The 23,800-nt window shown below is 30.8% G+C and overlaps 2 protein-coding genes across 2 annotated transcripts; both read right to left on the bottom strand.

The window, feature by feature from the left end:
• Positions 1 to 7,003: 7,003 nt before the first annotated feature.
• LOC133201102 (uncharacterized) lies at positions 7,004 to 9,980 on the bottom strand. Its single transcript, XM_061336897.1, has 4 exons — positions 9,931 to 9,980; positions 8,166 to 8,390; positions 7,469 to 7,628; positions 7,004 to 7,221 (listed from the first exon to the last, which is right to left on the bottom strand). Exons 1-4 carry the CDS (start codon positions 9,934 to 9,936, stop codon positions 7,130 to 7,132), a joined length of 483 nt encoding a protein of 160 aa, XP_061192881.1. The 5' UTR covers positions 9,937 to 9,980; the 3' UTR covers positions 7,004 to 7,129.
• Positions 9,981 to 18,943: 8,963 nt separating this feature from the next.
• LOC133201022 (uncharacterized) lies at positions 18,944 to 23,399 on the bottom strand. Its single transcript, XM_061336825.1, has 4 exons — positions 23,394 to 23,399; positions 19,960 to 20,184; positions 19,348 to 19,507; positions 18,944 to 19,161 (listed from the first exon to the last, which is right to left on the bottom strand). Exons 1-4 carry the CDS (start codon positions 23,397 to 23,399, stop codon positions 19,070 to 19,072), a joined length of 483 nt encoding a protein of 160 aa, XP_061192809.1. The 3' UTR covers positions 18,944 to 19,069.
• Positions 23,400 to 23,800: the final 401 nt, after the last annotated feature.

Below are 23,800 nucleotides of genomic sequence, written 5' to 3'. Positions count from 1 at the left end.
CCTTGGTGATTTAAAACTACACCACCTTTCACTTTATCTTTAAAATCTGAAGCTGTCCAAGCTACTACATCTGGATTTTTTTTTTTTTTTTTTTTGGAATTTAATAATTCCTTTTGGTTTTTTGTCTTCGAATCCTACATCTACGCTAATCAGTGTATTTGGAAGGTTTATCTGAGTTTGGGGTATTTTCGGACTCTCTGGTATGTTAAATTTAGGTTTTGGTGTTTTGGAGTTTGTGCTTCCAGTAATGTTAGCAATGCAAGCAGAAGCAACATCCAATGAATGATGACCTAGAATTTAAAGAAATTTGTATTGGAGAAGCGAGCTCTTATATGTAAACATAATCAAACTAATGATAAAGGATTAAAAAGGACCCATTGGAGAACATCTCAACCTTAAAGGTCACAATGGAAGGACGACAGTAATGGTTATTGACCATAATCCAAGATAGACAGACGCTCAGAGAAAAAGCAAGAAGTTCTGGATTCACGGACTGAAAACATTCCTCCTTAATGGTATTAACAAACTAAATGACTTCACCACGATGAACGTGAACTAGATCCAATTCCTGATTGTAACAAACAATATCATTCTCTCCATATAGTGTAAACTTTACAGTTAATTCGCATTGTCAATTCTGGAACAACCCACACACATATTTATTATTTACATTTTTATTTATTATTTCTTTGATCCGATAAACAGTCCTAAAACATTTCCAAATTTATAATAGATCTAAATTCATATTTAAAAATTTCCCTCCTATATTATCTTTCCTTGGTTTCATTTTATCATATATAGTTACGTTTTGTTTTAGAGAAAAAGACAGTGTAGGATTTACTACTTTTTGGTACATATAATTATAATTAGCGATAATAACTCGTTTAATTAAATTGCACTTCACCGGAGTACACCCACGGACAGGGCGTATTTCATAGCGGTCCGGATTTTTTTTCTGTACTATTGGTTATAAACTTTTTAATTAAACATGTGTCAGTCAAAGCACAAAGGTATCTTATGTAAATTACGTCTGCATTGTGTATGTAAATTTCGCATGTGGTTTTCAACAGATACATGTAGAATGTGTCTGATTATTTAACAAGTTCGATTCAAAAAAGCAAGAAAGATGAAATGAAATTTTAAATATTTGATTTAAAGAAAACAAATATTTCAAGAACTATGAGTTGATAAAGGCGGCAAGAAGTAAAAGAGAAAAGAATAAGGTAAGTGATATTGTAATAATCTATTAAAGATAACCCATGCAGTTTGTATTCAAAAGAAGAACACAGAAATTAAAAAAAAAACATAGGCGTTATAACTATACATTAACTGCATTAAGTTGAAACAAACATTGATTCTAAAATTCAGCCACTTATTTCTTGAGAATTGATTTAATATTATGAAAGTGCAATTAAATTTATATATTAGACTTCTTCATTACATGTACTCTTCAACAAAAAAATAAGAAAAAAAGTTATGGACAGATGCATGTAAGTATAATGAATAGTTCACAACAAAGACTTACCATTTCCCAACGTTATTGGCTGAAATGAATATCATACAGTATAGTCTTGCTTTATACCCAGTGCTTCAATGGATTTTCCTTCTTTTTTTTTTAAATAAAAAATCCATAGTTTTATTTTGGGACAATTATATGTTTTGCGTGATAGAGGTTTGTCACCTTTGGGTTGTTAAATATAAACATCAATAATTTAATGATGTTTCATGTTCCGTGTTACGTGAAAGAAATTACACAAGCTGTGTTTGATATCCACATATGTAAATTCTAATGCTTCAATAATAAAAATATTGATACATTGCTTTTCAATAGACTTTACTGTCTCCTTTAAAATCATCACTAAATCTTTCATTCTTAAGAAACATTTTGTCAAATTTGAAGTCCTTTATTTAAACATTAAGCACCGTGTAACAATAACTCGGACGAAACTTCCTTTAGCTGTTTTCTATTGAAACTTGAGATTTTATACAAATGCTTTTGCTCTAGAATCGTACAACACCCTCCTTACAAAGTAAAGACCCAGAAAGTTTTCACTTGAAGACATTTACTTTAAGAGACATATAAGAGTTAAGCAAGATTTTCTGGTGTTATATTTCCATGAACTATATGGAGATAACGAAAAGTCTTCAACTCAAGAAGGGATCAGGTGCCATAGAGGAGTGAGGATCCACTGCCGAACGGTCACATCCGCCATAAAACAGATGAATCGATGGGCATGATTTATGTACTACAGTTTTTTGAGGGAGAAACCGGATAAATGGAACAGTATATGCCTAAAATCTTTGCTGTGAAGAAAACAGACGAATAGAATAAGGACTTACATGGTACATGTCCTCTAGATTTGTTGTTACGGATGGAGTCAGCACTAAGTATAAATACATTTATAATGTAAGAGAAAGATGGACGATAGATGGAAAATACACTTATAACAAAGTACAAGGGATGAACGATATGCTTATAAGCGTAATTCATTTTATTTACATTTGCAAATATTTTTCTTAGATGAACCTATTGAAGAGGAAATATGTTCAATTCTGTATGAACTTATTAGGGGGTCAGAGGTCATGGCGTGACCGAATCACACAGCAAGACGATATCTTGTCTACATATTTCTGTCACAGTGACACTGTTTCGGAACTTCTGAGCCGTTAAAGCGATGAAAAAGATGAAATTATTGAAACATATATTTTTTTTGTTCAACAAATGATAATTATATCTTTCTTGGGTGTGAAGAATGTTTATAATTAGCCTAAAATCACGCTTACCTTTTTAACCCGAAATTCCTTTGAAGGTATGTAAACTGAAGACGATATACCACCGCTTTTGACTTCATATATAAAGAACTCATACAATAATAGTAAGATTATTCTCAGTAGCGATCATTGTTTTTTCATTACGAACAGTTATTTCATGAACTGGACGGCTTAACATCCATGTAAATATTCAAATGTTGGAGCGAGGCGAACTCTGAAGAACAAACAGCTTCTAGGTCATTGCGCGTCACAACATAGCAATACGGCGGGCCGTTTGTGTAATAAATGCAGTTCTACTCAGAATATTCCGTCTCAAATGTAAATAAAAGTAATAAACAACAATGTTAAAAAGTTCACTGGGAAATGAACTTGGTTGGTACGTGATCAAATCTTCTGAGAAGCCCTTCGGGCTTCACAGGATTTGATCACGTGACCAACCAAGTTCATTTCCCAGAGAACTTTTTAACATTGTTGTTTATTTCTTAAATATCCTTTAAGTTAACAATATATTTTAAAGTCATCGGGAATGCAGATCATTTCTCTGTAAGCGTCAGTTCATTATGAGCGTGTTTGCTATAAAAGTGTTTTACTGTATGTCATCCGGTTTTGTGATGAGTGAGGGATACGAGAATTTTCTGTTGCCTACGGCATATTTGTTAAAAAAAATACCGACACGTGGAAATTGTATTACCACTCTTTAAAAAAAAACCAAAAATCAAACAAACTTTTTAGTAAGATATTCAGAGGGAGGTACTGTTCTGGGTTTTTTTCTTAATTGAAAAAGCTAATACCATGCTAAAAAGAGTATTCTATGCTATTATTTTACCGCCCTAATATAAAACCTAAAATTTATTAAATGATCATGAAATAAAATTATTCTACCATTCTTACGTCACATAAACAATGTGAATAATTATTGGGGGATTTATTTATGAATTAGTTTTTAATTTATAAACAAGTTATTAAAAGAGTACAGTTATTTAAGAAATAAACATTTGAAAATATCTTAGATGTTTTGTTGTGTTTACCGGGACGATTAATAAAAAGCAATACAATTGTATAAAATGGTGTCAACACATTGAGGTTTCAATCAATTGGACATGATTAGCAGAAAGTTACACATCACTGAACATGCTGGTCAACAATGACACTAATTTCAATCTATGTACTGCAAAAAATCTTTGCTTCAATAAATTTATTTCGGGATTAATTGATTTCGAACACAATCTGAGGGTTCCATTGGCGTGATTTACAGATGTACACTCGAACGTTTATATAATAAAACGCTTAAAACTGAATGTTATATGGAAACCAATATCAATCACAGAAGAAAAAAGAAATTGATTCATTTTGGTAAAAAATTAAAATACCACATAATTGTGTTTAAATATTTATGTTATTAATAGGAGTGAACGTCTTCTTCGTTCAATAATTTCAATTTGTTTCTTTATGCGTACTGTGATTTTCTTAACAGTTCAGAAATGACTGTCGCGTAAGAATTGTAAATATTTGTGGATACTACTCAGAAAGAAATGCATCATCAATTTCAACTGCCTTTTCTTGTTACATTGTTTATTGGTAATCTCATTTCTGAGTAAGCTCCGTCCATTAAATTAATTAACCCCGCCCACTGGGACTGCTGGGACCGCTGTGGGACTGCCCTGGGACTGCTGTGGGACTGCTCTAGGACCGCTGTGGGACTGCTTTAGCAGTCCCAGAAAGCAATCCCCGGGACTGCTCTGGGACTGCTTTGTGTCAGGTTGGGTCTGGTTGGTACTGTAGTTGTTTTTTATTTTTCTATTTCCTTTCTTTTTATGATTTCTTAACTTTTTTCTATGTCCTGAGGATGGAACAGGGCGTCCCGAAAATTTGACAATTTCTATTGTTCGTGTCGTTGTTCATTTTTTGTGCTTTATATAAATTTCCATCCTTGACCTTGTATCTATTTAGTAGATCCGACACTTAAGATATAGAGTGTTGTTAGTTTTTTGTAGTGCTTTATATATATATATATATATATATATATATATATATATATATATATATATATATATATATATATATATATATATATATATATATATATATATATATATATATATATATATATATATATATACTGTAATTTTGTAAATTATTCAGAAATAATTGTCACATAGGAATTGTGAATATGTGAATTGTGAATAACACTTTTTCTCCTAAAAAAGAAGTATACCATTAATTTCAACTACCTTTATATTACTGACATTATTCGTTGATACACTGTGTAATCTCAGTTATGACTAAGCCCCGCCCATAAAATTATTATTCTTGCCTACTGGGACTACTGGGACTGCTCGGACGCTATTTGACTGCTCTGGGACAGCTGTTTTCTACATTACCTAGCACACAACTGGTTAAAGTGATTTCGCCGTATATTCTACTGAACGTATATGGATCATTCTTAATAAATCGATCTATTGAAAGGGCATTCATTCAATGGATCATTATTTGCTTTCACACGTAAACTTATAATTCGAAAAGTCATTGTTCAAAATATGAAATTTTTATCCATATTATTTTTGTCCGACAGAAGTAATGTTTTAAAAAGAAACACTCGTCCTAATAAATAAAATGTACTTTCACAAAAATTTTGATATTTCTATTGCTCACCTTACTGCACTATGCATATCATTACTTAAACTCAACGAAAACTTTAGATAGTTAATAAAACAACTCCATACTGCCTATGAACAATTTTACAGAAATTCATCACAAATAAGATGATACTGTAAACGTCTTAAATTCAATGTCTTCAACATTTTACGATTTCCTATGCTGGTACATTTCGTGGAAATTATAACTTCCAGGACACTAAAAAAGAATCATTATTAGACATTAAATTTGTAATTTCCAAAAAAAATTCTTTAAAACAAAGAAAGTCATGGTGACCAATTTATAACATTTAACAATGAACTTTAAAACGCCTTTGTTATTTTCGTAACGTTTCCAAATGAGTATCAATGACTAACTATTTCACTGATATGGAAAATAAATACAGTTTTAAGGTGTATGGTACGTACCTGTATTTGATAATTGAATACCTTCTTGATATATCAACAATTTCTCTATGATGACATTCTTGTCTTTATCAAATCTTATTTGATATATTTATGGATAGATAGGCGATTTAAACTATGGTATCAATAACAATACTGTAGAAAATGATTTAGCTTGATATATATCAGTAACCTATTGAAAGATGATTCATCCAATTTCTCTTGAGAACAAGGGCAAATAAATTTATACAAATTAATATTTATTCCTCCTTCAATATTCTCGATATTATTCCTTTGTAAAGCATTATTTTGATAGGGTATAATTTATGAAGAACATTTCCTCAGCTGCGAAATTGAAAATCAATAGTTATCTGGGGGGGGGGGGGGGGGTTAAACTGACAAATCGCAAATAAAATTGTTGCAGATAAAGGTTGGTTTCCATTATGTTTATTTTGTCAACGTGAAACATACAGTATAAGCTTCTATCTTTGCGATGATCATTTCGTCAAAATTTTACTGTAATGCCATTTCCGCCATACCTATAATTACATTAATATTCATGGAAATTCAATTAAATGATTAAGGATCCCAAAAGATTTTGTATAACTTCATTTCATTCAAGTTTGTGGTGCAAATAATTTTTTGTTATCTGTGACATTCAATTGATGAATCTCGAATTCAATTACTGAATACTTAGAAATCTCTCGCTTACCTAATGGTTTGGGTGAAAACTTAGAGGATTTAAAGAAAATTTAGTACTTTTTTTAAATTCCTCGTTGATTTTTTAATAGAAAACCTTTGAAAGATGCAGATGATCAGAAAGATAAAGAAAATTCTCCTAGGTTATTTCGGTTTTAAAGAGTAATATAATGTCGCTTACTTACATATTGGCAATAAACAAATTTAACAAAATGTAATGTAAAAAGTATATACATTCAAAATAATTGCCAAAACAATTCAAAGAGCATTTAATAGGTTTATATTTTGCAAGGCTACTCATAACTTTGATCTATAAATGTGTAGCCTTTCATGAATCAATCTTATATTATGAATGAGTAAAAAAAAAAACTCTAATAATTAAAGACGCATTCTGTGACAATTGAAAAAAGATCATTGCTAAAAGACAATATTATCCTGAAGAACTGTGTCTATCTACATTCATTACGAAACAGCACAAACATAAAAAAGTTGCATATTCGATACAAATTTTATTTTACGAAGTGAACATAAAATAACAAAATTGCGACTATGCTGTAAGTGACGTCAGTATTCTGAAAATTCACATGATTTGTCCATTCATTTCCCTATTCTTAACGAGGCTATGATTTTCTGGCGATTCTTTGGTTATACGAACACTCATTAACTACGAATGGAACTCGTTGAGAAAATTCATATTTTGAAACTCGACCGTCTAAAAAGAAAGAAAAAATTATACCGCCTGAATAGAAAACAACAGCTAAACAAGAATATTTTCATACATTTTGCCTGTATATTTAATTAATTTTATTCATAATTTACTGTCATTAATAGGCCTATAATTCAAATATCATGTCATGCATATTCATGTTCATAAGTGTAAAAATAATTACAACCAACCATGTGAAAAAACATTTCACAAACATGTTTTTTTTATTAGAACAAAATGAACGAATAAATACCTTTATTGACATCTAGATCTTTGAATAATTGAGTGCCGAGTTCCGGGTTTTCAAAAATACCAGTCATTTCTTTCAACGTGATGACGTCATCATCATTACTGTCATAAACATGGAAGCGACAAGGGTTGGCAAGAATAACGAGGTCATATCTTCGAGGAATCTTTTTAGGAAAAAAAAATTGCAAAACAATCTAAATTTCGATGCGTTAATGAAAAAATATACAGATATTATCTTTTTCCCAAAGATTTTGAGCACACTAAATAAGATAATTTATATGATACGATAAAGTTACAAGAGACTTACAATCTAAGGCACATGTTTTACAACTAATTATATTTTCTAGCTTTATACCTCATAACAAATGCTACATGATCTATTTTGTCTCACTGTATGATCGGACACGTAAGCATAAAAGATGAAACTTGAAGTAATAGAGTTATGAAAAATAAACTGGTGCACAAATTTCATTGTGATCAAATTTTATTAATTGTTGTGAATGGTATCAAAACGTTTCGTTATTTGAAAAGCTTATATACTGCATCCTTGCTTCTACAATTTCTAGTTAAAATGTGAGACAAATCCTGTTTATTAACCTGTAATGCAATGTTATCAGCTTTAAAGATTTCAATATAGATTATGTAACAAATGTTTCGCTTCACTACTCTAAACCGGCCTATTTAAAAATACGTGTACTTACTTCAACACTTGACCTTCTGAACCTAAATCCTATGCCTGCCCCGACTTTCCAACCCCCGGAAAAGTCTGTAGAGCCAAATACTTTGACATTCCAGTTTCCAAATTTTCGTCCGAGGGTCAGTTTCAGATCCGGTCCTTTATTTCCAGCTCCCAGTCCAAGATCCACAGACCATTTTTGGGCGTGAATAAATGACACCAGAGTTGTAAGAGTGAAGTAAACGGTAATCTACAAACGTAAGATATAAATAAAAATATTATCCTTCATCATTTTATATCAACTGAAACTTTGCCTTGCAAAATTGGTAACATCTAAGTACTTTTGATTGTGCAATTGTACTTAGTTGTCCAAGCATTACAATACAAAAAAATCTTAATTTTAATATCATTTGTAAACTACATTGAAATCAGAGAGCATTCAAAGTTTCGGAAAAAAGCTGTCGTATAAATATTTTATGGGACCGTCTCAAAATACGTTCATTTTAAGATTATACAGGAGAGAGTAATTTTTTTTTTCGCTCTTTAAAATGTCATAAAAAATTAAAATATTACAAGAGTGTTTTTGTTTAAATCGTGCTGTGTGATATTAGAAGATTTTAAAATTAAAAAAAAGAAAGCCCAGCTTATCTGCTTGATTTATTCACTATTAAAGAAACATCATATAATTTTAGGAAAAGCAACACAGTAGAGGTGCCAAGGGTAATAACAACTAAACATAGCTTACACTTTTTTTAAAAAAATGCAGGAGCCAAACTCTGGAATGAACTTCCAGAAGACATTAGAAATGTAACAACATTCAATCAGTTCAAAAGTAAATAAATAAGTGGAATTGAGACTCCTATAAGTGTGGCTCCTGCAGATCTTAGATCTTAAATCTTTGTATTCAAAATTCAGTTACTTTTCATTTTTTGTATTCAAATTTTTCAAACATCTTTTTTTTAAGGTTTAGTATGCTTGTTCATTTTAATAAATAAACTGATAAATAAATTGATAAGTAAATGATAAATTTATCATTATAATATACCATTTTTATTCCGTTAAAGTGCGATCCTATCTAATTTTAATATAACAAAACTATATTATAGGTTATCCTTTTAAGACATTATAAGTGCTATTCTTGCTAGTTCATTCGTGTATAGTTCTATATCTTGTCGTATGTAAATGCATGATATATGATATGTCTGTATCTTTGTGTGTAAATTATGTCTATTGTGCTGCATGCTATTGTAATTTTTACTATCTTATATGTGATTGACTATCACTAATGTATATTATGTATATGTATGTGTATGTTTTACTAATAATGTCTGTCAAAAGCTGTACAGAGCTTGTGTATTTCTGATTCTGAAAAAAAGATTACAAATACTAAAGTTTTATATCGTAAAGAACAAAAAAAAAATAACTGTGAGATTTCAAAACACATATTTTTAGATTTTAAAAAAATGTATTTTATACTTTTTCTTTAATTACAATTTTAATAATCTCTTCTTAAAGAGGACGTTTATCATTATGTCATTAAGACCCAGTGACAATGTCCTCCTACCTATAAATGAAAACAAAAGTTACACTTTCATCTTTTTTTAACGAATAACTCCTTCTCATTTTTTTTTATGTCTAAATTACATTATATTTGATATTTTAATTTCTTTAACATTGTAAATAAACAGTACTTGTTCTAAAATGAAAGGTAATATATAATAATAATAAAATGAAAACTGTATTTTATTTTACATATACTATAAATATAATATTATAAAAATCTTACTTACCTTCATATTAGATGAGAGACCTGCACCTTAGAATCTGTAGAAATGAAAGACAAACTGGACACACGAAAGCACGAATTTATATACCCAAGAGAGAACAAGTGCATTCATTTTTACAAGATACAATTATGGAATTCCCTTTATCAGTACTGACGTGAGAATAAATTACTTTCCAATTAAGGAAATGTTCTTGACATTTGACACACATAACATGATATTAAAAACCGTGTGTTATGTTTACGTTATGCGTGGTCATACAAAGTGGAAAAACCATAGCGAAATACCAAATTTCGGAACAAATCTTAATTTGTTGCTTCTTGAATCAAAAGGTTTTCCATATTTTAGAATTTCTTGCAAATGGAAAGCAAACCGCACGAGACTTTTGGAAGCCTAGACGTGACGTCACACGAGTGTAAATGTATGCTACGTGGCATTTCCCACAACAAAGTCTAAATAGTTTTTTTTTTTGTAACAAGAATAAAAAACAAAATATAACTATAAAAAAATTAAATATCATTTTTTAGAGTTTCATTGCGATATGACATGAGGTTTGTACGTGATCAAATCAAATCTACTATAACGCCTCAGGGCGTTAAATGATTTGATCACGTGACCAACTTCATGTCATATCCGAATAGAACTCTAAAAATGATATCTTATTTCTTAATAATACCTTGCACGTGGGTTTAATTACGACATGTGATATTACGACAAGCGTCTGTACTTAATGCTGTAAATTGCAATTGTGCATAAATAAACCATGATTATAATTAGAAGAAATAAATTTTCAAGAATATACGTTGTGACTTGCACTAATATTTTTGGCAAATTTTACCGAATCATGACTTTTATTTATATTTGGAATTTTTCCTTTACTAAAATATCAAAAATTAGGATGGGAATCAAAGCTCCTCCTTTTATTCAAATTTGAATGCAATGACAAATTTCCAATGCCTAGACTGATTTAAATTTCATTAGATTTAAATTACATTTCAAATAAGGCATTCATAATTACTTCAATTTAAGATTATATAACAAAAATGTGTTACTCTTTTCACGCGAGGAGTTAACATGTATGTGCACTCAAAATATGTCAGAATCATTTTTTTTATTGCGTGAGAATATATTATGTATATATTACAGTTTAAATAAATTGCAATGCAGTACAGCGAATCTTTTTTATATAAAAGAAAGGCCTAATTCTAAGGGGAAAATCTATGACACTACACAAACATAATAATTCTTTAAAATATCAGAGAATAATTTTAATTTTGCGATTTTAGAGTACTTAAGAGAAATAAATTATATCCGATCTAACATGTCTCACTAAACTCTGACACTGCTAGGTGTATCAAAGAACCCGATCGCATTGCATTTGTCAATACCATTGTGTTTGCAAGTATTTAATGGAGCATTAAGTGGAATACTATGTTTTTTTAAATAAATTCCTTCATATATCTTTTCTACATTACCAAGCAAGCAACTGGTAAAGTGATTTTGCCGTATATTTTATTTAAGGTATTGCCAGGTATGGCCAGTCTTAATAAATCGATCTATTGAAAGGGCATACATTCAATGGATTATTATTTGCTTTCACACATAAACTAATAATTCGAAAAGTTCTTGTTCAAAATATGAAATTTTTATCCATAATATTTTTGACATAGGTAAAGTTTTAAAAAGAAACGTTCGTCCTAATAAATATAATGTAATTTCACAAAAATGCCGATAATTCTATTGCGCACCTCACTGCACTATATTTACATTCAATGTATTTCTCATCAAAGAAATGCATTGGAAATCTAAAACATTCATATTCCTATATTTATTCACAAAAGTACATTACTCAAATTATTGAATATTATATAATTAGCATTTAGAAAATGCATCATTTGATATGATTGAATAAATGACATAGATTCGCAAAGGTGGGTATAAAATAATGTTACCACCTAAGAACAAAAGCATCTAGAGTTTCTGACAGAAAATGAGGGAGGTCAGTGGGTGGGATTTAAATCGTCCTTGCAGCTAGCAGCCAAATCAAGGAATGCAGCGAACGACGCAGACCCCTGGAAAAACCCAGGGCGACATCCACAAAAAACCAATTAAAAGCGCGCATACCTAGGTATGCAGAATGATGCAGAGTTAACTGCGGCTGGCAGCTAAAATTTACTCGCATTGAGTCATGTTTTATTTCCGGTAATTAAGTACGCGTAAACTCTAGATGCTTAAGTTGAATAAACAAATATGACAAAAATACAATTAAAAAAAATCCTATATATAATCTTGTTGTCATAAATTATTTTATATTGTTCATAAAATCAATTAACACACTCAAAACCTAATCACGGCGTATGAATACACAACTTGAACTACTTATGTAGATGTAGTCTGCTAAATGTAAACAAATAGAAAACTACATGTCAAAACGGATGAATTCAAACCAAATTTCAATTTAAATTTTGAGGATATGGACATTTTTGAACTGTTTTCCGACACAGATTTTGATTCCTCTCTTGATAATTTATCAGAGAGCGGTAATTTAAATGTAGATCTAGATGCACACGTAGGCCTAGAAGTAAAACTTGAGGCACCACTGCCCGAAACACTCAGTTTCTCTGATCAGCCAAAAGCAAAGGTATCAATTATTAGCAAGAATTAAGTTAGTTATAATTAAAAATGTTTCTTACTTAATTATTTTATTAACTTCTAAAATAAAAATAAATCAATTTCAATTTTAGATATAAAATTATACAGTATGGGTTGGGCCAAGTTGAATGTGATACTAAATAAAACCTGCATTTTCACAGAGATTTGAAACTGTAACAAGTGAAGAAATGGATAGATTGTTTGAATCTAGAGGGCAACAAAACAACAAAAGGAGACACAGCATGGGGGATGAGAATTTTTCAAGGTATCTAAGCTGCAAATTGACATTTGTATACAAACTTTCAAGAGTCAAAATTTGTTGTTTTAATTGCTCAAACAAATGCATAACTCAAAATGTTACACAATGTCACTTCAAAACACAACTGAATAGGTCTATCCATTTCAAAATCTTATAGATTGGAACATAGAAGTCTTTGGAACCTTTTTAGACATGCAGTCAGTAGACATCCCAACAATTTCAAATCGACTATCACGGTTCTATTGCGAGAAAAGGCCAAAAGGCAAACATGAGGATGACAAATCTTTGTACTGTAACGACACCGGATAAGCGCACTGGTGTATAATAATAAAATAAAAACTAATTTCTTTCTCTCTACTTCCAAATTAAAGGTGAAAGTGAAATAAAGACAAGTCTTGTAAATTTAACAAATAAATGGTTTATTCTGAACACATACTTCATTTCTATGAAACAGTAATTCCAAATAAATCCTTAAAACCTAAGTATTCTGTACTTGTTATTGTATTGAGACTGGTAGATTTAACCAGTAATTGAAATAACAACGGATACAATATCCGTAAAATAATTCTAATAATTTCAGATCGATATATCACGGTAAACAGCTCAGCAAATACCTGTAAATAAACTTACTTATTTATAACAAACCATGACCAACTCAATCCCAAATGTTCTAAACGCAGCACAGTTAAGGTGACAAATGGAAATATCGGCGAATTTTTATATAGAAAATACATTCTTTACAAGGATGGGCGATTCTTTTTAGGACTTTACTATTATCAGACAAATGTAATGTGGTTAAAAAACTACATGTTGGGGACGATTAGATTTCTTACCTAGACTTGTGACGTAATGTGGCAGTCACGTGATTTTAGCAAATATACCTGCAGTATTGAGGTCATCTATAAATTCCAATATTCCAAGGGCATAACCACGTTGAAAATCTAAGTTTAATTTATAATTATTTTCAACACTCTTTGTAGTTTGTGAAAAGTGCTGCGAACCTATATAGATTCTACTATATGACTGCTAAAATCACGTTTGTTAGACCGTATACTGAGTATTTTGCTGGTCAAGTACATTAAATATAGATATAATTAATTCATTTGCAAGATTTCATCTGGTTCGCAGCACTTTTCAAATATCTTCATACCTCTTGAGTTTATGTGTAAAAGCTTGTCATAATTCATTGAGGGTATGCCCTTGCAATATATCGATTTATTACGACCCTTCTATTACCCTTCAATGAATCTGCATACAAATATACGGCAGTACCGCTTGTCTAGGAAATGTACATCGCATCCAAGTTAATGGCCTCTTATATATCTGCAAATATATTTTATTTACTTACAAAATACATTTTTCATTGTATAAAATATAACTTGATCCGCCTCTCACTGCATACAAACTGCGTCAAATTTTGCGATATGACGTCACATTGACAAGTGCATTGCGATCAGTGAATTGTTTATATATTGCTCTGTGGGATAAACCAACGACAAAAATACATGCAATAGTAAGTATTGATGTAGTTTAAAGCTATCCAACAGTTTAAAATAGCAGATCATTTCATTTTGCGGTAATTTGAAGAACATATACATTTGTGTGATGTCATAGTAAGCATTTCCCGTAAAAATTAGGCCCCGCCTCCTTACTGCAGCCTTAACTGTGCTTCGAAGTCTTTCTCCCAAAGTAAATGTAATAAAATTAACAAACTAAAGTAACGCACCTTTCTACAACCCAAAATCAGTCAAAATTCACTGCTGCAACTCGTGTTTATATACGTAGTAAAATGACATCATGAAACGCGACCAATCAGTAACGTCACGTAAATTACAACAACCAATGAAAAACATGACGGGATGCTCTAGTTCCCACAACAAATTCTCACGCTTACGAGAAAGTAATAAAAATTAAAGAAACATTTATTTTCTAGTCTAGCTATTTCTAGTCTCATTAAATATCTATACAAGCATTAATCAATAAATTATAGTTGAAATAAAGCGCTCGCTAAACTTCGTAAATACATGGCGCATTGATTATGGGAGTCGGCTATAACTAAAACAACAGGTACCACGAGGTCCTAACAATAAAGTAAAACAAGTATAAACAGTGGAATTCAGGTAATTATGCATGTATAAAACTAGTCTTTACTTAGTGGACAAATTATTTCACACACCATTTATACTTTAATGATAAAACGATCAAAATACGCATCGTAAAACGAACAGCACAAATCAAACTTAAGGGGCGATATCAAAAGCGTAAATTATGTACAAGCACATACGAGTATGAGTATCAACAATAAATACATACGTAGCTATATTCTTACAGTACCACAAGAATACCCTCATGAACATCTGGGCCGCCATTAATCGTCATTTAGCTGACCTTCGTAGAGACGTCAATGTAGTAAAGGACAAAGAATTTCGCACTGCAAATGGTATCTTGGATGGCCTCTTCAAAGAGCGGACGCAACCTGGGCTGTCCAAGCCTACAAAGGACAAAGATATCAGGAAGATACATGATCTGCAAAAGATATATCAGTACCTCAAAGGGGCGTCATCATCACCTGTAATCTTACGTCATGCTGTATGGTACTTTCTGGCCATCCATTTTGTTACAAAAGGGCTGGAATTTCATCACCAGCTGAAAATTGACAGCTTTAAATTTTCCACTGATGAAACCGGAGAGTATGTTGCACTAAGACATGAAACCCTGCAAAAGAATAATCAAAGAGGGGTTGAAGCACATGATACCCACACTGACAAGCGGATGTACGCAACAGATGATGAAAACAATTGCTGCCCAGTTAAATTACTTAAATTACTCATATCAAAAACTGATAAAAATGCCATAAGTCTCTTAATCAGTACCTTAAGGATCGAATATTATATCCTAACGTTTAGTTTTCAGCCAAAATCCCTCAAAAACGCACATTCAGCAAGTTTCTAGGTGAAATATGCAAAGCTGCCGGTATGGAGCGCAAGTACACCCCACATTGTTTAAGGGTCACAACCATCACGTACCTAAATGACCAAGGATTTGAGGCAAGACACATCATGTTTATGTCTAACCACAGGAACGAAAGTTCATTCAGATCTTACAACAGATGTCTCTCTTCCCACTAGAAGAAAATCCTGAGTCATTCCCTTTCTTCTATGGCATCGGTGTCATTCCCGTCTCCATCAACAACAGTAGCCCTACTCCCCCTCATATTTTGAAATCGCCACAACTTTAAAACTCACCACGTGAAACCCTGGCTCTCCAGTCCTTGTCACCTCCATCTGAGCTAAACCTCGCTACATCGACTGCCGTCCCATCACAGTTCACCATGAACCTGCAAAACATTGAGCCTTCGACTGGTTTCTTCACAAACGCAAATTTCAGCCGCTGCACGTTTCACTTTGTTTAATATTCAAAATGGCGACTAAGGACCGTTTCATTCCTATACAGCTTGTCAATACGCATTAAACTATATAAAGACATGTTGTCTTTTTAAATTTATAACATATACGCAACATTAATACGTGTTATAATTAATAAAAATTGTTTAATTCTGTTAAAATAAATTTATTTTGCCCAAAATATTTTTATTATTGCAATATTTACTAGAACTATACTTTTCATAGTAACTTATGTCATTATCGGATCTTCCGTTTTCTGCCCCCACTAATCCTAATGGCGCGGAATTTAAATACGGACAAACAAAAAATAACATTAATATATTGGAAAAATTAAAGAATGTAAATATAAGCATGACGCACAGTAATCAATTTGTCGGTACGGCCAGGTGTGTTATAGGACCGACGACATCCAAAAATAAGAATTCAATGCTTAAATGCATAGCTTTACTAAAATTCAACGAAAACTTTAGATAGTTAATAAAACAACTCCATACTGCTTATGAATTTACAGAAATCCATCACAAACAAGATGATACTGTAAACGTCTTAAATTCAATGTGTTCAACGTTTTGCGATTTCCTATGCTGGTACATTTCACGGAGATTTTAACTTCCATGACACTAAAAAAATATTATTAGGCATTAGATTTGTAATTTCCCAAAAAATTCTTAAAAAACAAAGAAAGTTATGGTAACCAATTTCTTACATTTAAGAAACGAACTTTAAAACGCCGTTGTTTTTATCTTAACGCTTCCAAATGAGTATCAATGGCTAACTATTTTACTGATATGGAAAATAGATATAGTTTTAAGGTGTATGGTACGTACTTGTATCTGATAATTGAATACCTTCTTGATATATCGATAATTACTCTAAGATGGCATAATGTTTGAGGAAAATTCTTTAATCGAGAACATAGTGAAATAAAAACCATCGCGATATTTTCCACTTTTACAGTAATTTTTACAACTTTAATAATAACAACAGCCTCCGCCCCCGCCATCCCGATCTTTGACCTCGGAGTATAAATAAATTATGGGTAATGATTTATATTTGAAGAATCTCTACTCCTTGTCTTTTTCAAATATTATTTTATAAATTTAAAGATAGATAGACGATTTAAACTATGGTATCAATAACAATACTTTAGAAAATGATTTAGCTTGATATATTTCAGTAACTTATTAAAAGATGATTCGTCCAATTTCTCTTGAGAACAAGGGCAAATCAATTTATAAAAATTAACATTGATTCCTCCTTCAATATCCTCGATCTTATTCCTTTGTTGAAGAGCAATAAAAGTTGCATAAAAGCAAAGGCTTTAACATTTCAGAGACTTTTCATAGTTGTGAATTATTTCTTAAGAAATAGATTGCCTTAACTATAGGAATCAATTTCCTTTCAATATTAAGGAACTTGAAAAATATAAGAATTAATTATAGAAGGACAAACCATTTCTGTTACTGAATGAAGTTAATTGTATGTCTTTAAATGCAGTGATTCAATGGATTTCCATTCCCACCATTTAAAAAAAAAATGGTATTCTTAGTCAAAATTGTATGTGCCGCACGATATACATGTAGAAGTTACCTTTATGCTGATAAATATGAACATCGATCATTAAGTATTCTGCACTAAGAGTAAGAAATTACATAAACTGCGTTTGTTAACAGCATATTGTTTAACTAACAAAAATTACTTTATTTACAAAATACTATATGTGCGTATTCACTTACTGTTAATCACTTTTATTCGCAGGTGAGAAATATCTACAAGTTTCGTGACCTTCTTTTACTTGCGAATATTCTCGTTTTGAACCATTATTTTGATTGTTTATAATTTATGAAGAACATTTCTTCAGCGGCAAAATTAAAAATCAATCGTCACGGGGGATTTTAAACTGAAGAATGGCAAAAAACTGTTGCAGATAAAAATTGGTTTCCATTATGTTTATTTTGTCAACGTGAAACATACACTACAGGCTTCTATCTTTGCAATGGTCATTTCGTCAAAATATTACTGTAATTCTGTTTTAATTTTGAAGGCCATTTCCGCCATACCTATAATTAGATAAATTTTCTTTGGAATTCAATTAAATGATTAAGGATCCAGAAAGATTTTGTTGGAACTTCATTTCATTCAATTTTGCGGTGCAAATCAATTTTTGTTATCTGTGACATTCAGTTGATGAATCTCGAATTCAATTAGTAAATACTCAAAAATCAGTCGCTTTCCAAATGGTTTGAGTGAAAACTTACAGGATTTAAAGAAAATTCAGTACTTTTTTAAAATTCCGTAATGATTCCTTAATGGAAAACCTTTGAAATATGCAGAAAGATAAATGAAACTCTTTTGGGATGTTTCGGTTTAAAAAAGTAATATAAAGTCTCTTACTTACATATTGGCAATACTCATATTTAGCAACATGTAATGTAAAAAGTATAAATTTAAAGTAATGGCCAAAAACAATTCAAAGAGGATTTTATAGGTTTATATTTTGCAAGGCTGCTCATAACTTTGATATATGCAAGTGTTGCCTTTCACGAATCAATCTTATATTGTGAATGAGTAAATAACATCTGATAATGAAAGACGCATTCAGTGACAATTGAAAATAAATCATTGCTAAAAGACAATATTATTCTGAAGAACATTGTCAATCTACATTCATTACAAAATAGAATAAACAAAATGAAGTTGCATATTCGATACAATTTTTATTTCGTGAAGGAAACATAAAGTATAACAAAATTGCGACTATGCTGTATGTGACGTCACTATTCTGAAAATTCACATGATTTGTCCATTGATTTCCTTCTTCTTAATGAGGCTACGATTTTCTGCCAATTGTTTGGTTATACGAACACTCATTAATTACAAATGGAACTCGTCGATAAAATTCATATTTTGAAACTCCACCGTCTAAAAAGGAAACACATTTTAAATGTATATCTAATTAAATTTATTCATAATTTGTTGGCATTAATAGGCCTATAATTCAAATATCAAGTGATACATATTCACATTCATAATTGTAAAAATATTACAACCATGTGAAAATAAATTTCACAAACATGTTTTTTTTAAACAAAATGAACAAATAAATACCTTTATTGGCATCTAGATCTTTGAATAATTGAGTGCCGAGTTCCGGGTTTTCAAAAATATCAGTCATTTCTTTCATTGTAATGACGTCATCATCATTACTGTCATAAACATGGAATCGACAAGGGTTGGCAAGAATAACGAGGTCATATCTTCGAGGAATCTTTTTAGAAAGAAAATTGCAAAACAAGCTAAATTTCGATGAGTTAATGAAAAAAAAAATATACAGATATTAATATTTTTCCCAAAGATTTTTGAGCACACTAAATAAGATAATTTATATATGATCTATTTTGTCTCACTGCATGATAGTACACGTAAGCATAAAAGATGACACTTTAAATAATAGAGTTATTAAAAATAAACTGTTGCACAAATTTCATTGTGATCAAATTTTATTAATTGTTGTGAATGGCATCAAAACGTTTTGCGTTATTTGAAAAGCTTATATACTGCATGCTTGCTTCTACAATTTCTAGTTAAAATGTTAGACAAATCCTGTTTATTAGCCTGTAATGCAATGTGATCAGCTTTAAAGATTTCAATATAGATTTGTAACAAATGTTTGGATTCACAACTCTAAACCACTCTTTGTTTAAAAATATGTGTACTTACTTCAACACTTGACCTTCTGAACCTGAACCCTATGCCTCCTCCAACTTTCCAACCCCCGGCAAAGTCTGTAGAGCCAAATACTTTGAAATTCCAGTTTCCGAATTTTCTTCCGAGGGTCAGTTTCAGATCTGGTCCTTTATTTCCAGCTCCCAGTCCAAGATCCACAGACCATTTTTGGGCGTGAGTTAATGACACCAGAGTTGTAAGAATGAAGTAAACGGTAATCTTAAAAAGTAAGTGCTTGAAATTTTATCCTTCATCATTTTATATCAACTAAAACTTTGCTTTGCAAAATTTGTAGCATCTGAGTACTTAGTTGTCCAAGTATTACAATACAAAAAATCTTAATTTTAATACTATTTGTTAACTACATTGAAATCAGAAAGCCTACAAAGTTTCGGAAAAAAAACTGCCGTCTAAATACTTTAAGGGACAATCTCAAAATTCATTCATTTTAAGATTATACAGGAGGGAGTAATTTTTTCGCTCTTTGAAAGAAGTCATAAAAATTGAAATATTACAAGACCGTTTTTGCTGAAATCGTACTATGTGATATTAAAAGATTTGAAATTCAAAAAAATGAAAGCGCAGCTTATCTGCTTGATTTATTCACTATCAAAGAAACATCATATAATTTTAATAAAAGCAACACAGTAGAGGTGCCAAGGGTAATAACAACTAAACATAGCTTACACTTCTTTTTTAGATATGCAGGAGCCAAACTGGAATGAACTTCCAGAAGACATTAGAAAAGTAACAGCATTCAATAAGTTCAAACGTTGTTAAATAACTGGAATTAAGATTCATGTAAGTGTGGCTCCTGCAGATCTTAGATCTTAATAGCGATTCTCTGTAACCACTTAAACTTCTTTGCCACGCATGGTCACCGATTTTGATGAAACTTTGTCCATTATTACAACTTGACACCGAAAACATATATCAAATAAAATTTGGTTGCCATGGTAACAGCCAGAAAAGTTGAAAACATTGAGATTTTCAGCTACTTTGAATCTTTATTAAACCTTGATAAAGACTAAGAAAAACAAACAAACTATTCTCACAAAAACATGACACCTTGTTGCCACTTATGCTATAAAGAAACTATTTAGAATTTATCTCTAAGTTAATGGTGACCATGGGTACATTTGGAATACATTTTAGATGCTGAAAAATGCTGAAAAGTTCTCAATATTCACTAATGATAGATGTTACATGATCAAACTCAATCAACAACCAAAGAAAAATAATAAAAATATTTGACCTTAAGTAATTAGGTATTGGCAATATTATTCTAAAAATAACTTTCATGGTTGCCATTGTAACACAGTGTAACCATGCAAAATCTGTTGCTAAGATTGGGTTAATGCTACTATCTTGAGGAAAAACAATGAAATTCATGACTGGCACATATACATCCTTAGGACATTGCAACACCAACAACATAAGAAATATTGCAGTGTAACCATGGAAACAACGTACCAGTTGTTTAAAGTGATATTTTTTGCTGCTTATGGAATTTACTTAGCTTTTAATCAAGAAACATATTATTTGACTCACCTTGAATAGTACTTATCTGGTAGAACTAAAGTTGAATATTATATATTGGTAAAGTTTGTTGAAAAATACAACACTGTTGCTATGGTTACCAAGAAGGGAAAATGTAAGATTTTGTTAATTTTGTATCAAAATTAAATCCTATGTGCCAGCTTTTTGCATCCAGTAAGAGATTGTTTGGTAGTCAAAATTGAAAGTCAGGTTAGTTGTTCATATATATCAATGAAAAAAGTTTTGGGAATCTACATACTAGGGTGCGTATCCAAGGAAACAAAATATTTTTCAGATTTTTATGCATATTTTTTCGGCTAATTTCCATAGCAACGCTCTATTTAAAGAATTTAATTTGAATTTTTTGAAATGTAAAAATTAGGGTCACACCAGCGCCTGTAAAAATTGATCATCAGTACTATAGAAATATGCTTTTTAAAAAGATAGTATAAGATTAAAACACTAAGAAAGTAAATTTAAACTAACTTTGTGGTGTCAAAACCATGGCAACCATTGCCAACCTATGAGAAAAATCATATTTCGTCCTTGGTTTATGTTACAAGGATCTCTTGTCTATTATTTGCTTGCATTTCAATCTATATATTTTTTTTATTCTTAAGTGTATGACTTTATAAAATTAAATGAACAAAATTATTACTTCTGAATACTTTGTTTCCATAGTAACGTATGTAATACTTGATTTATCAAACATGTTTTTCATGCATCTAAGACATAAGGCCTTCAAGTTTTAGAAACAGTCATTGCCACTTGTTTGCTTTGCTGCAAACGTTAACTGTGGGACTCTGAACATGTTGAAAAATGCCATCTTTCAAACTTTAGGACATGTTGATATGGTACCATGACACGTAGCAGCCAATTTTTGCCTGATTTGAGCTAACAGTATCAAATACTTTTATCATAGAGAGTTTGGAGAAATTCTGAGACTGTGCGTGCCACAGCTGTTATATAAAAGTTAAAGTCATTACAGAGAATGGCTTTTAAACCTTAGTATTCAAAATTCAGTTACTTTTTATTTTTTGTATTCAAATTTTTCGAAACTCTTTTTTATGTTTAGTATGCTTATTCATTTTAATAAATAAATTGGTAAATAAATTGATATGTAAATGATAAATTTATCATTATAATATACCATTTTTATTCAGTAAAAGTGCGATCTTATTTAATTTTGATATGATAAAACTATATTATAGTTATCTTTTTAAGACATTATAAGTGCTATTTTTGCTAGTTCCTTCGTGTCTCGTTATGCTACATGTTATGTCTGTTTCTCTGTGTAAATTATATCTATTGTGCTGCATGCTATTGTAATATTGACTATCTAATGTGTATGACTATCACTTATGTATTTTATGTATATGTATATGTATGTTTTACTAATCATGTCGGTTAAAAGCTGTACAGAGCTTGTGTATTTCTGATTCTGAAAAAAGATTACAAATACCAAAGTTTTATATCGAAAAGAACAAAAAAATAATAATAACTATGAGATTTCAAAACACATATGTTTTAGATTTAAAAAAGGATGTATTTTATACCTTGTCTTTAATTACAATTTTAAAAATCTCCTCTCAAAGGGGATGTTTATCATGAAGTCATAAAGACCCTGTGACAATGTCCTCATATGTATAAATAAAAACAAAAGTTACAATTTCATCTTTTTTAACGAATAAATCTTTCTCATTTTTTATGCCTAAATTACATTAAATTTGATATTTTAATTTCTTTAACATTGTAAATAAACAGTACTTCTTAAATGGAAGGTAATATACTAAAAAACTGAAAACTGTATTTTATTTTACATACACCATATTCAATAAACAGAACAAATACATACACTATCAATATAATATTATAAAAGTCCTACTTACCTTCATATTAGATGAGGGACCTGCACCTTAGAATCTGTATAATGAATGAAAGACCAACTGGACACACGAAAACACGAATTTATATACCCAACCCAAGAGAGAACAAGTGCATTCATTTTTACAATAAACAATTATGAAATTCCCTTTATCAGTACTGACGTGAGAATGAATTACTTTCCAATTAACGAAATGTTCTTGACAATTGACACACATAGCATAATATTAAAAACCACGTGTGATGTTTACGTTATGCGTGGTCATACAAAGTGGAAGAACCAAAGCGAAATCTATATTTATTGCTTCTTGAATCAAAAGGTTTTCCATATTTTAGAATTTCTTCCAAATGGAAAGCAAACCGCACGAGACATTTGGAAGTCTGGACATGACGTCACATGAGTGTAAATGTA

Source organism: Saccostrea echinata, unplaced genomic scaffold, assembly GCF_033153115.1.
Source record: "Saccostrea echinata isolate AGI-Se365-2 ecotype Australia unplaced genomic scaffold, CSIRO_AGI_Sech_v1 ptg000042l, whole genome shotgun sequence".
Taxonomy (NCBI): Eukaryota; Metazoa; Mollusca; class Bivalvia; order Ostreida; family Ostreidae; genus Saccostrea; species Saccostrea echinata.
Note: the sequence above shows the minus strand (reverse complement) of the source record. Positions and strands in the feature narration are given on the sequence as shown.